The 13,247-nt window shown below is 42.0% G+C and overlaps 2 protein-coding genes across 2 annotated transcripts in view; both read right to left on the reverse strand.

The window, feature by feature from the left end:
• The window catches only part of LOC308259065 (olfactory receptor 52H1-like), a gene marked incomplete at both ends in the record, with an annotated part of 349,856 nt that overhangs the window by 90,390 nt on the left and 246,219 nt on the right, over positions 1-13,247 (reverse strand). The window lies entirely within an intron of this gene.
• LOC308272291 (tripartite motif-containing protein 5-like) lies at positions 1,978-12,177 on the reverse strand (the record flags this gene model as incomplete). The annotated part of the gene is made up of 10 exons (XM_080709033.1): positions 1,978-2,080; positions 6,455-6,558; positions 6,802-7,148; positions 7,628-7,654; positions 7,923-8,023; positions 9,057-9,079; positions 10,279-10,509; positions 10,937-11,005; positions 11,090-11,185; positions 11,761-12,177. The coding sequence occupies 10 exons, from the start codon at positions 12,175-12,177 to the stop codon at positions 1,978-1,980; spliced, it is 1,518 nt and encodes a 505-aa protein (XP_080565159.1).

Here is a 13,247-nt window from a genome sequence, read left to right on the forward strand (position 1 = left end):
TCCCAACAAATGAAGACTTTCTGAGCATATGTCATTTTGTCCAGGATAACTCTAGGTTCATCAGGGAGTCCAGGAGAAGAAATCCTAAGTAATAGATAAACCCAGAGAGACGAGTTATATCCGGTGTATTTGAGTTCAGGTCTTGTCTCTTATAGGCTGTATAATGATGAATAAACTTGGGGTTATTTTTTTCTAAAATATAAATTGGGTTTTAAAGCTGCACTGAACTTATGATCATTATGTGAAATTAAATGTCAATAAATATAAAATACTTAAGTGCCTACTTAAGTGCTTTATACAGAATAATAAATATTTGCACTCATGGTTACTGAAAGTTACTATGTTAATGTCCTGTGCAATGATTGTGTCCTTCACAATAGTAATAATTGTTTCTACTAATTTTCATTTTTCAAATTTCTAGACTTTTCTCTCAAGAACAAACAAAACCTTTTATATTGAGAGTATGTGCGTGCGTGTGTGTGTGTGTGTGTGTGTGTGTGTGTGTGTGTGTTACTGAGGATGGAACCCAGGGACATTCTACCTCTGGGCTATACCCCAAGCCTATTTTATTTTTTATTTGGAAAAAGTGTCTAAGTTTCTGAGAAAAAGTGTCTAAGTTGTTAAGGCTGGCTTCAAACCTTCTATTCTCCTCTCATCCTCACAAGTATGGCTTGTTCTTTTTCTTTCTTTCTTTTTTTATTATTTTTTATGGTACTGGAGATTGAACTCATGGACATTCTGCCTCTGAGCTACATTGCTAGCCCTATTTTATTTTTATTTTAAAACAGGGTCTCACTAAGTTGCAGAGGGCTAAATTGCTGAGGCTGGCTATGAACCTGTGATCTTCCTTAGTATGCACCACCATGCCTGGCTGGTTGGTAATATTTTTAAAGCCATTTATTAAAAATGGGTTAGAAAACTATAAAAGAACAAGGTTTTTTGTTTTGTTTTGTTCTGAATACTGAACCCTGGAGTACTCTACTTCCTGGGGCACTCTAGCTCCAAGCTCCATATTCAGTCCTATTTTATGTTTTATTTAGAAACAGAGTCTAACTATAAATTTGCTCCTGCGACTCTCCTTAGTCTCCCAAGTCCTGGGATTACAGGTGTGCTCCACCACACCTAGCTCCAGGTTGTTGTATTTGCTTATTTCAGTCCTAGCACAGGAGTAAGCGGGTGTAGGTTGCTTACTCTGAACCTCTATGGAGCATCATGGTGGACCGGCATTTTGTTCTCTTGGAATATGTACCTTGAATATAAATTCATCTTCCCTCCACTCACTGATTCCACCAAACCTATGTCCTACGGAGTAATGAAGTGTTCCATCTACCATCATGGTATTCCACACAACACTGTTTTTTTCCTTTTTTTTTTTTGGTGGTACTGGGGGTGGAACCCAGGGGCTTTTCTACCTCCGGACTATACTTTCAGACCTTTTTTTTTTAATATATACTTAAACAGGGTCTCACTACATTGCTGAGAGCCTCATTAATTAGCTGAGGCTTGCTCCAAACCTGTGCGATCTTCCTGTCTTAACATCCCAAGCGCTGGGATTACAAGTGTACACCACCATGCCTGGCCCACAGCACTGTTTTCTGATCAGTTCACAAAAGATAAAGTGTGGCCATGAGCCCATGCTCATGAACTCACTCATTCTATCTTATTCACCACCATCCAGGAACAGCTGGCTTGATAGAATCGTAGAATGGCCCTCAAGAGATGAAGTCACGTCCACATGGTGACAACACCTTGTGGCATTGGGACAAGAGTCTTCAGGTAACTCTATACATAAGTTGGATCAGTGTTAAATACGTGATTTTGTTCCTCCTGGAGCCAGGATTCACCGAAAAATAAAGCAGTGGAAATGGAGCAAATAACAAATTGTGATTAATGACCCACTAAGAAAATTGTCCTTTCAGTCCCTGTGACTATGAACCACTGGCCTAGAAATCCCGTTTCTAACAGGAAGATCGCATCCTAACGGTGATTTGACCCAACAATGATTTCCTTGCTGTCTGTCACTTTGGGCTTCTCTCGATTAACAGACAAAGTGTTACTGTGTTGCCTGGGATTATCAATCCTGGATATCAAGGAGAAATTGAGCTGGGACGTTACTATAGGGGCAGGAAAGAGTTTTGTCTAGAAGATAAGAGTTCCCTTGGGAAGTTTCTTAATATTATTGTGCCCTGTGATAAGTCAGTATAAAATTTCAGCTGTTGTGGACTGAATGTGTGTGCCTGTCCTCCTCCACCCAAATTCATGTTGAAACTCACCTTGTATTTGGAGATGGAGCTTCTGTGGAAGTGAATAGCTACATGATGTTATAAAGGTAAGGTCCCAATCCAGGAGCTGCTGACCTTACACCAGAAGGTTCTCCTTTCCTCTCTCCTTGCAGGTTCACAGAGAGTGTGTGCACATAAGAAGGCTTCCATCTGAAACCCAAGGGGAGAGCCTTCGCTCACCCCTGGAGTTGGTACACAGATAGTAATGCACAACTGTCTCTACTAGACTTTGCGAATTCAGGATGCCTCTCCAGCATTTTCTTAAGCAGTGTAACTGGGAGCGTCTCTAGGTTTCACATTCTTCTCTGCAGAGGTCTTCATTTCTGGGGCCAGTAGCCCTTTCAGGAAGTGGAGAGACACCTGTAGTGTACCTGTCTCTTCTACTGTTTACACGTCAGGTCTTCATTTCCTTGTAACTAGGCACATACTTCATTCTGAACTGGAGAACTGGGCATTTCAATAAATGAAAAGGTCCTGGAGAGACTTGCAGTACTTAAGACAGGATTGACTGTTCCTGGTGAGTGAGAACTACATTCATCGTAACACTGGGGTGTGGAGATTTTTCTCTGGGACTTGGGAGGGAGAGACCTGAGAGGGGAAATCAAACAGCTACCTGATGGGCAGCTGCCCTGAACACCGGACAGTTGGCTGATGACCAACTGTCCTGAAATGAAAGCAACAGCTACCTGATGAGTAGCCATACTGAAATGTAATTGCCTGATGAGCAACTACCCTGAAATGAACGCACGGACAATTGCCTCTCGTGCAACTGACCCAGTTTATTATTAAAACCAAGATTTTATGCCCTACACCAGTGAAATTCCTAGTAGAAAAGTGTAAACACCAAAGAACAATAGTGGGGCATTAAGTGAAAGACAAGTAAATCACCAATCATAAACAAGACAAAAGGAAGGCCAGTGACATCACAGGTCTTGTGATTAGCCCCAGGATTACAGGTCTCTAAGATCAGCCCCCTGACCTTGCAGGTGGGTCCTGGGGGGCAAATGAATTCGACTTTCATAGAATCTCCTTTAACTCCTTCCGTTCCTCAGGCTTTGTCCATGTCCTTCATCACTGGGGGGGTGACAAGAAAGCAAAGTCTAAGGTGCAATTTTGATTTCCTTATTGATTTCCATAGATGAGTGCTGAGGTACAAATGTGTACACACACACTCTCTCTCTCTCGTACTGGAAATATCTACCTTGGAATCCCTTGTATCATTACGTCACCCCCAAATGATAAAAATGGGACTTCCTATGTCCAACTACTTGACTAAATAGCAGCCTCCTTCCCGGCCCCCACTGTTTTTAAAACTAAGAAATCAGTTACAGAGAACTGGAAATCAAAATGTCAAAATAGGGATCCCATCCGATACTGCATATTTATTACATAAGCCCCTCCTATCTCACTGAAGAATAAGCTTTTCCCTTCATTCCTATGAGAAACTGTTCCTTTTTTTTTTTTTTGGTACTAGGGGTTGAACCTGGGGGTATTCTACCTCTGAGCTAGACCCCCAGTCCTATTTTCTTTTTATTTAACATTCCTGCTTGATCTATGTCACCAAGCCTTTTTTTAGTTTTTATTTTTAAAACTGGATCTCACTAATTTGCTGTGGGTCCTACTAAATTGCTGAGGTTGGCCGCAAACCTCAAATCCTCCTGTCTCAGCCTCAGCCTACTGGGATTACAGGCATGTACCACCAAACCCCGCCAACCATACCCTTTATCTCAGTGAAGACTGAAGCTAACCAGGGCAAAAAAGAACTCACCACGCTATTGCTGAGAAATTCCCCAAATGCACTTCTCACTCTTATTGTATCACTGGGAATAATAGACATTGAAATTTATTTTAAAACAGAGAAAAAACACTGGGCGTGGTGGTGCACGCTTGTAATTCCCGCTTTGGGAGGCTGAGACAGGAGGATCGCACAGGTTCAAAGCCAGCCTCAGCTACTTAGTGAGGCTCTCAGTAACAGTGAATCCCTGTTTCAAAATAAAATATAAAATAGTTCTGGGGGTATAGCACGGAGGTAGAAAGCCTCTGGGTTCCACCCCCGGTACTACCAAAAATAAATAAATAAATAAATAAATAAATAAATAAATAAATAGGAGAAAAAGGACTTCCAATATTAGAATTACTATAGACGCATTAAAAAAACTGGAAAGTTACAAAGAACAACTTTTTATTAAACAGAAACATTCACTTGCAATTTGGAACAAGCAAAACATTTGTGTCTAGTAATTCTATTAAAATATAGTGGGAGAATGATTTTGTAAGTGAACTGATATACATATTCTTTGGTGTGTTTGTGTTTGTGTGTGTAAGATACTAGGGATTGAAGCAAGAGGCATTCTATCTCTGAGCCACACCCCCAGCCCTATTTTATTTTTATTTTGAAACAGGGTCTCCCTAGGCTAATGAGAGTCTCACTACTTGCTGAAGTTATCCTTGAACCTGTGATCTTCCTGTTTCGGCCTCCCAAGTATTAGAATTGCAGGTGTGGAGCACCCACTCCTGGCTTGATAGGCATATTCTTTAAAAGCACTTATTTTAAACACAGTAAGCATGATTAATAGATACAATGCTGAAATATTGCTTAAGATATCAAGCACAACAAAAGTTACTGAAAATATTTAACTTTTAAATTTTTACAATATTACATGGGTTGAGTTTCATTATTACTAGTTCCTTTATTTTAACAAATAATAACCTGAATACCGTAGAATTTAGTTTACTTGACAGGGACCCATATAGGGCAACACCAGGATTGCAGTAAAACTCCTCCAATTGTGAAAAGAAAGCGTGTGTGTGTGTGTGTGTGTGTGTGTGTGTGTGCGTGTGTGTGTGTATGTGTGTGTAATGATCTTGGTGTGGCATCTGGACCTAAAGCTGAGACCTGAGTGATGTCAGCCCTCACTCCTCTTTGCACAGCCTGTCTCATGGGACACTGACACAGGTATTTCTCAGTAATCAACAGAACAAATATGTACTGAAACATTTCAATAGGTATTTTAGATAATGAACATATTTTCTATCACTCATGCCAAGCATTAGGTGGATAGGGGCAGTGTTCATCACAAAACGTTACAAGAAAATAAACACATCCATTTAAGTACCTTATTCCATATTAGCCCCGCAAATATGTAAAGAGACCCAATTTGATCTTAGAGACTCTGGGCATAGGACTTCTATTATCATATACCACTTATGATCATAATCCCTTAAAGAATAAAAAACATTGCAGCTAAACTGTCATACTGCTAAGGGCTCATTTCTTTATTGAGGGACTCCTACACATAGTCCTCAATAATACAGAAAAGTGACAGAAAATTTGTCATCTGTTGTCAAAAACAATGGGTTTGTAAAGATTTTGCAGAGCTGTCAACTCCATACTCATCTTTCTTTGTGTGCTGTGGGTTGAACCCAGAGATTTCTATCTGAGCTACAGAGCCAGCCCTATTTTATTGTGTTTATTTTTTGAAACAAGGTCTCATTAAGTTGAAAAGGGCCTTGTTAAGTTGCTGAGGTTGGCATAAAACCTGCAGTCCTCCTGTAGTATTCAGCCTCCCAAGTAATGGGATTAGAGGCAAGTGGCTTTCAATACTCGTGTGTATGTGTGTGTGTGTGGGGGGGGGCGTCCTGGGAGTAGAACATAGGGGCTTAACACCTCTGGGCTATACTCCAAGCCCTATTTTACTTTTTATTTGGATACAGGGTCTCATTAAGTTTCTACGAGCCTCACTAAGTTGCTGAGGATGACTATGAACCTACAATCCTCCTGTCTCAGCCTCCCAAGTACTGGGATTACCACGCCTAATATTTATCTTTCCTTTTTTTTTTTTTTTTTGGTACTGGGGATAAAACCCAGGGGCATTCTATCTCTGGGCTACACTCCAGCTTAATTTTTTATTCTTTATTTTGAAACAGGATCTCACTAAGTTACAGAGAGCCTCACGAGTTGCTGAGGCTGGTCACAAACCCACGATCATCTTGTCTCAGCATCCCAAGTACTAGGATTACAAGCATGAGCCACCACGCCTGGCTAAATACTTGTCTTTCTTAATAAGGATTTGCTCACAATTTCTTGGGAGATCAAAAGTGACTTAAGATTCTCTACAAGCAAACAAGGTGTTGGGAGGACTAGGACACATGGGGAGTGGGGACACACCTACTCATGAGGGTTAAGGCATTCAAATGGAATAGCATTGATAAGGGACAGGTGGCTCAGTGGTGCAGAAGCGCTCAGGGGCATGAGGGCACACCAGGGCCGGAGGCGCTGCACAGGACGGGGCGAGAAGGCTCAAGCTCTTGGTCAAGGGTTTGGCACATCGCAGAGTGTCATGGGTTCTGGACATCCCCCAGGATTAAAATAAGGAAAAACTTTACGAGGAAAAGAACATGTAGAGAATTCATAGATGAGAAATGTGGGATTTGTAACATTGTAAAATGAGAGAGTGCCGGCCTCAAAGTCTACAAAAACCCCAATATGCTGGGGAGTAACAGGCAGGGAGAGGCTCACTATCTGGGGATCTGGGCCAGGAGAGTCCTCGTAAGCACTATATTCACACTTAGACTTCTGTCTTATCACCCAATAGCCATACTTAGGTTGATATCTTGTGTTTTCTCTAACATCAAAGAGACCCGGGCGTCTAAGGCAAGTTCCACTATGTAACCCCAGGAGCCAGGCACTTTTCTTAGACACATCTACCTCCCAATAATGTCTGCCTGAAGTGATGGCTGGGGAGCCCAGCACGCCTTCGGCACAACTCCCAAACATGAATGGACGACTAAAATCATATCTTATTTGCCTCTGATCCGAAGAAATGATAAAAGCTGGATTCATGTTTGAAGTCAGTGTCACGTGAACTGCAGAAAAATGACAAGGTCTGGTGAGGGCTATGCTGTAGTGTTATTTGCCCCATTAAGAGAAGAATTCGAGAAGGACTTGAGAGAGAACTAGGGAACTTTGTTCAAAGAGCTTTTTTTCTCTTTTTTTGGTAGTGCTAGTGATTGAACTCTGGGGGATCCTACCTCTGAACCCCCGGCCTTATTTTATGTTTTATTTGGAAATAGGGTCTCACTTAGTTAGTGAGACGCTCAAATTGCAGAGGCTGGCCTTCAACCTGACATCCTCTGCTTCAGCTTCCCAAGTACTGGGATTATAAGTAAGTGTCACCATGCCTGCATCTTCAGAAATCTTAAGGGGAGACACAACACTACAGCAATATAGTATGCATGTATGTGTTAAAAGGAGAAACGCAGGTCTTAAACACATGAGACCTACTAAGCAAATTCTGAAAGATGCTGAAAAGAGGGTGGGTTATGATTCTGTGACTCCTTCTTACCCCGGTAGCGTTTGATGTCTGTCAGCTCTGAAATGATAAAAATTCATAATACTAAATATAAGCAATGGTGTCAGCACTGAAATCTATTTCCTCTGTGGATCAGGGCAAGGGGAGGGTACTATAAGGAAGCACCAAACTAGTCAATGAGAATCAACGCCATCCCCATGAAACATAACCTCATCCTGAGCACACAATACCACTCTCCCATCTCCTGGACCCACACTACACACTGCATCCTCTTTCTCCATTTAGCTTCAGCCACAGCCACAGCCACCCTGCACCCCGCTCCCCTCACCTGAAGCAGTTTGCAGCATCTTGTTCAGATCAGGAGCTCGGCACAATTTTCTGTGTTTTCTTGGTATATTTTTTGGCTTCTGAAGCTTCAAGCCCTTACACCTAAAGATGAAAAATAATGACCTCCACGCTTCAGACCTTGAATCCCTCGAATTCCACTCGAATAACCACTGTCTTCTTATCATTTTGCCCAACTGATAATACCTGAACTCTGTTCCCTGGGGATCCTCAGAAGGGAGAGGATGGACTTCTAACCTCGGAGCCAAAGTTATATATTCATGTCTACCTTTCCACCTACTTTCTATCTGGCCTTGAGAAGGTTTTAAACTCTCAGAAGCACAGTTTCTCCATTTTGAAATGAAACAATTAGCCTCTCCCTCTCTGCCTTCTAGAAATCATGGAGAATGATAAAATAATTTTTGGAGGGTCCTGAGGATTGAATCCAAGGCGTTACACCTCTGAGCTCCATCCCCAGCCATTTACTTGTTTCTTTATTTCTGAACATGGTCTCACTAAATTGGTGAGGGTCTCACTAAGTTGCTGAGGCTGACCTCCAACTTGTGATACTCAAGTGTCCCACCTGTCATGGGAGATGCATGCCTGGGATTACAGGCACGAACCACCAAACCTGGTGAGGTCCTTTTCTTCTTTTTTTTTTGTTTTTGGTGGTACTAGGGATTGAGCCCTGAGGCATTTTACCAATGAGCTATAAATGCACCATGACATTATTTCTTCTTTGGCAATAAGGTCTCACTAGGTTTATAATAGTCTCACTACTTGCTGAGGCTATCCTTAGAACTGTGATCCTCCTGTCTCAGCCTCCAAAGTATTGGGATTACAGGCATGCATCACCATGCCCAGCTCAAGATAACTTTTTATTTTTATTTTTGCAGTACTGGGGATTGCACCAAGGGGCATTCTACCTCTGAGCTACATCTCCAGTCCTATTTTTTATTCTTTATTTGGAAACAGGGTCTCACTAAGTTGCAGAGGGCCTGAGTAGATGAGAATGGCTGCAAACCTGATCCTCCCAAGTACTGGGATTACAGGCATGTGCCATCAAGTCCGGCGAGATAACTCTCCTGAGTACAATTCTCACCACAAAACAGGACCATCCCTGGTACCCCACACATACCTTTTTATGATGTCACTCACATCCTAAGAAGAAGGAAAAACACATGAGTTAAGAAAGATAGGCTGTCCTCACTCAAAAAGCCTCATCACATTCTCAGCAGTCACTGTTGTCCTGAGAACAGAGATGGTCCCAGTGTGAAAAACAAAACAGCAAAGATTAAGGCTCAAGTCGATCACCCCAGGGCTCCCCAGGAGATGACTTAAAGAATACATGACTTTAGCTATGTGGTGGCGCAAGCTTGTGATCCCTGCCCTTGGGAGGCGGAGATAGGAGGATCGCAGGTTCAAAGCCAGCTGTGCTGGCTTAAGAGATCCTGTTTCCAAAAAAAAAAAAAAAAAAAAAAGAGGTATACAAAAAATAGGTCTGGGAGTGCAGCTCGGAGGTAGAAGGGTTTCCAGGAACCCCAGTACCACCAAAAAAAAAAAAAAAAAAAAAAAAAAAGACCCTGGGTTCCACCCCTAGGACCACCAAAAAAAAAAAAAAAAAAAAAAAGGTCTGGGAATGTAGGTTAGAGGTAGAACACCCCTGGGTTCCAACCATACTACTGAAAAAAAAAAAAAATTGACATACTAAAAACATGGAAATTAAAAGGATTATGAAAATTTCATATGACTAGTTAGTACTACAAATTTGACAAACTTAAATTAAATTAATAAATTCCCACAGATACATATATTATCCAAAACTGACTTAAGCAGTATGAATCATCTAAATAAACCTGATACATATTAAAAGACTTATACTTCTCCAAAAAGAAAAAAAAAAATCCAACAGACTGAAGAGGCTTCACTGGTGAATTTTACTAAACATTTGATGAAAAATAATAGCAATTCTTCACAGTTTTTCTTCAGGAATTAATAAAAGAGGGGGCAATTCTCAATACATTTTACAAGGTAAAAAAATGTCACCTGTAGCCATTTTTTGCCAGTGACTAAGATGAGTGGCAAAAAGCAGCTTGAGAAATGCATAACACTAGATCACAGGAAACAGGGGCCTCTATAAAAAGTAATCACTGCGTACAATGGCACTTGACAAATTAATAAAAATGGGACTTTCCCTTGCTACTCAGACATTTAATTTTTCCCCATAACCGCTGAAATTGACTCAGCAATTAAATACTGCACAGACCAAAGAACTACTGTGAATACCAGCAACAGTGCAGCAACAACAAAGAGAATCGTTTCTGTCTTTCTCTGGTGCTAGACTTCATTCATACGCTCACCTGTAGCATCTCCATCGTTGACCCCTTCAACCGCTGCTGCAGACTGGAGATGAGATCGCTCAGCTGCTGGCTCTGATGGACCAGGCTACCTTCAGATGCTTCCAGGTTGTTCAGAAGACGTTTTTCCTCTTCCCACACTCTCTGCAGCTCATTTTTCTCCTCCAAATCCAGGATGCCTCTCCATTTTTCAAACTGTACCTGGATATTTTTAACTTCATCCTGTATTTGATTCTTCAGGGATGAGAAGGAGAGGCACTTAGTCAAACAGGTGGGGCTCTGAGCCAGAAAAAGAACTATTTTCCTTGGGGAATGTATAGGGAAGGGGATAGAAGCAAAGGGGCAATTCTTAGGGAATCAGGTTTTTCCTTTTATTTCCCTTCCTGACATTCTAAACCATGTCAGCACCAAAGGGGAGCCCAAAGGGGAGAGCTGAGTGTAGCCTCGTCCACAATTACCTGCCCGCATTACTCCTCATTCCACTCCTGAGCCCCATGTTAAAAGTTGAACCCTGACGACAGCGCATGATCCCCTGCCGAATGTCTTCCCCCAGAGAATCTCAGAAAGCATGGCAAGAATAGAACACAGATCCGCCAGCCACCTCCCCAGAGCCCTCCGTGTGGGTGTCTCCCTTCAAATAACTGCTCATTGTGACACATACATTTTCCTTCCCCCAAACCACAAGAGAAAGGCTGAAGAGGGAGAGTTGAGTGACTTCTGGACTTATCAACTGCCAGAGAATAAAGAGCGAGGGAGCGCCTTCCCACGGTCCTGCCTAGGTTTTGGGGCCCCTCAAAGAAGTGTCTTCTCCTGCCTTCAAGACATCTTTCTGCTTTTGGATATCAGCTTTCCAGCCCTCAGATTCTTCCTTCTTCTTCATCAGTTGCTGCAGAGTTGCCTGGAGCTCTTCCTGTGAGAAAGGAATCACACAGGAGTCAAGAAATGTTTCCTTAGCACCACAATAGAGGATAATCGTGGAAGAAATCAGGTTGATCTTAGCAGAGAAGAGAGTTTACAGAAACTCTGAGAACAGCAATGAGAATCTATGAGTCGGGAGGAAACCTGATGTGGAGAATGTCTTCTCCAAGTCTCGGGTAATAAAGGAACCACCACACCAAGAGTAGACTCACTGTTTCTACACTAGAAGAAGATTCTGATCCTGCAGTAAAGAAAAGAACTTCTCTTTCAATCCACCTCACTGACTTTCACTAAACAGGATAATCAGGACTTTTTTGGGCAACGAATCTCCATCCATCTAGCTCAAGGCAAAAAAGCTCCTCTCTATGAGTTCACATTATAGGCATCTTCTCTAATAATTAAGTGGAGTGCACAAATGCAATTTTTAGGACTCAAAAGATAAGCACAGAGTAGAAAGAAATCACAGGCCTCAGTTCTAATGCACTGTAATCAAAACAAAATGCAAAGTGGACACTTCCCATCAAGTACTGTTTTCTGCTCTGTCCTCCCTCCACCATGAGCTCTTACCCGGTGCTCCTGGGCCACCTCCTCCACCAGGAACGTGCTGTGACCACGATGCTCCTGGGAACGTTCACAAAGCCAGCAGATGACCTTGCTGTCCTCCTCACAGAAGAGGAGGAGCTTCTCTCCGTGGCGAGCACACTCATCCACCTTCTGCCCCTCTGGACTCAACTTGACCTCCTTGAGCCTCTCCACTATGTTGGCCACATTCCGATTAGGCCGCAGGTTCTCAAACTGGTAAGTGGCTCGGCACACAGGGCAGCTGCTCTCCCCCTTTTGACTTTTCGTGGACTCATAGTTTGATGTGATGCACGTTTGGCAGAAGGTGTGCCCACAGTCCAAGCTCAGAGGTTCTGCCAGGAGCTCCAGGCAGATGGGGCAGGTCACCTCCTCCTTTACAGTCACCAGAATTGCGGAAGCCATAGAACCTTGTTCCCTGTTCCCACCTGTCCTGACTTCTGAGGCTCCTGCTGCTCAGATTCCTGTGTGATTGGAAGATTCAAAGGGGGCAGAGTAAGAAAGGCAGGAACAGAATTCATATTGACTGTGGAGAAACCAAGGATGAGCTGAGACCAAAATACTGCAAATTAACAGGGAAAGGAGTTCAGAGGCAAGGTAAAAATGGGATTTTTTAGAATAATTTCAAGCACTTTACTCCTTAGTTCATGTCATATGACAATATCTTACATATGTAATGATTTTTCTTTTTCTGTACTTGTACTAAACAAAAGAAATCTACCAGGATTTTGTGTGACCTTCATCTTCTCATGATGGGGAAGAACCCAGGTTACAAAATCAAAAAAACGAAAAATAAGATACTAATAATATATCATAGTAAAAGCAATCTGCCTTGAGATCGGAGAAAATTGTTTTCAAGCCATAATTAGATAAGGAACTAATATTAAAATATATTTAAAACATTTATAAATATGCAATAGCATAAAAATAACATTTTTAAAACACAGATAAAGATTAGAATCTGGGTGTGTTGGCACGCCTATAATCCCAGTAGTTTGGAGGCTGAGACAGGATTATAGGTATATAGCTCAGCCATTTAGAAAGGTCCTTGCAGTACTGAGACCCTGTTTCAAAATTAAGATATATAAAATATAAGACAGGGCTGGAGTTATAACACAGAGGTAGAATGCCCTGATTTTTTTTTTTTTTTCTTTTTTATGGTACTGGGAATGAAATCCAGGGGCATTCTACCTGCGAGCTACATCCTCAGCCCTATTTTTTACCTTTTATTTTGAAACAGGGTCTCATTGAGTTGCGGAGGGCCTAAGTAGTAGCTCAGGCTGTCCTTGAACAGTGATCCTCCTGTCTCAGGCTCCTGATTGTTGGGTTACAAGCGTATGCCATCACGCCTGGCATGCCCCTGGGTTTAATCCCCCAGTACCATAAGAAAAAAAAGATTGGAGGCTGAGATAGGAGAAATGCAGGTTGGAGGCCAGCACACAGTATCTTAGTGAAACCATGTTTCAAAATAAAAA

This window comes from Muscardinus avellanarius, assembly GCF_963383645.1.
Source record: "Muscardinus avellanarius genome assembly, chromosome: 1".
Taxonomy (NCBI): Eukaryota; Metazoa; Chordata; class Mammalia; order Rodentia; family Gliridae; genus Muscardinus; species Muscardinus avellanarius.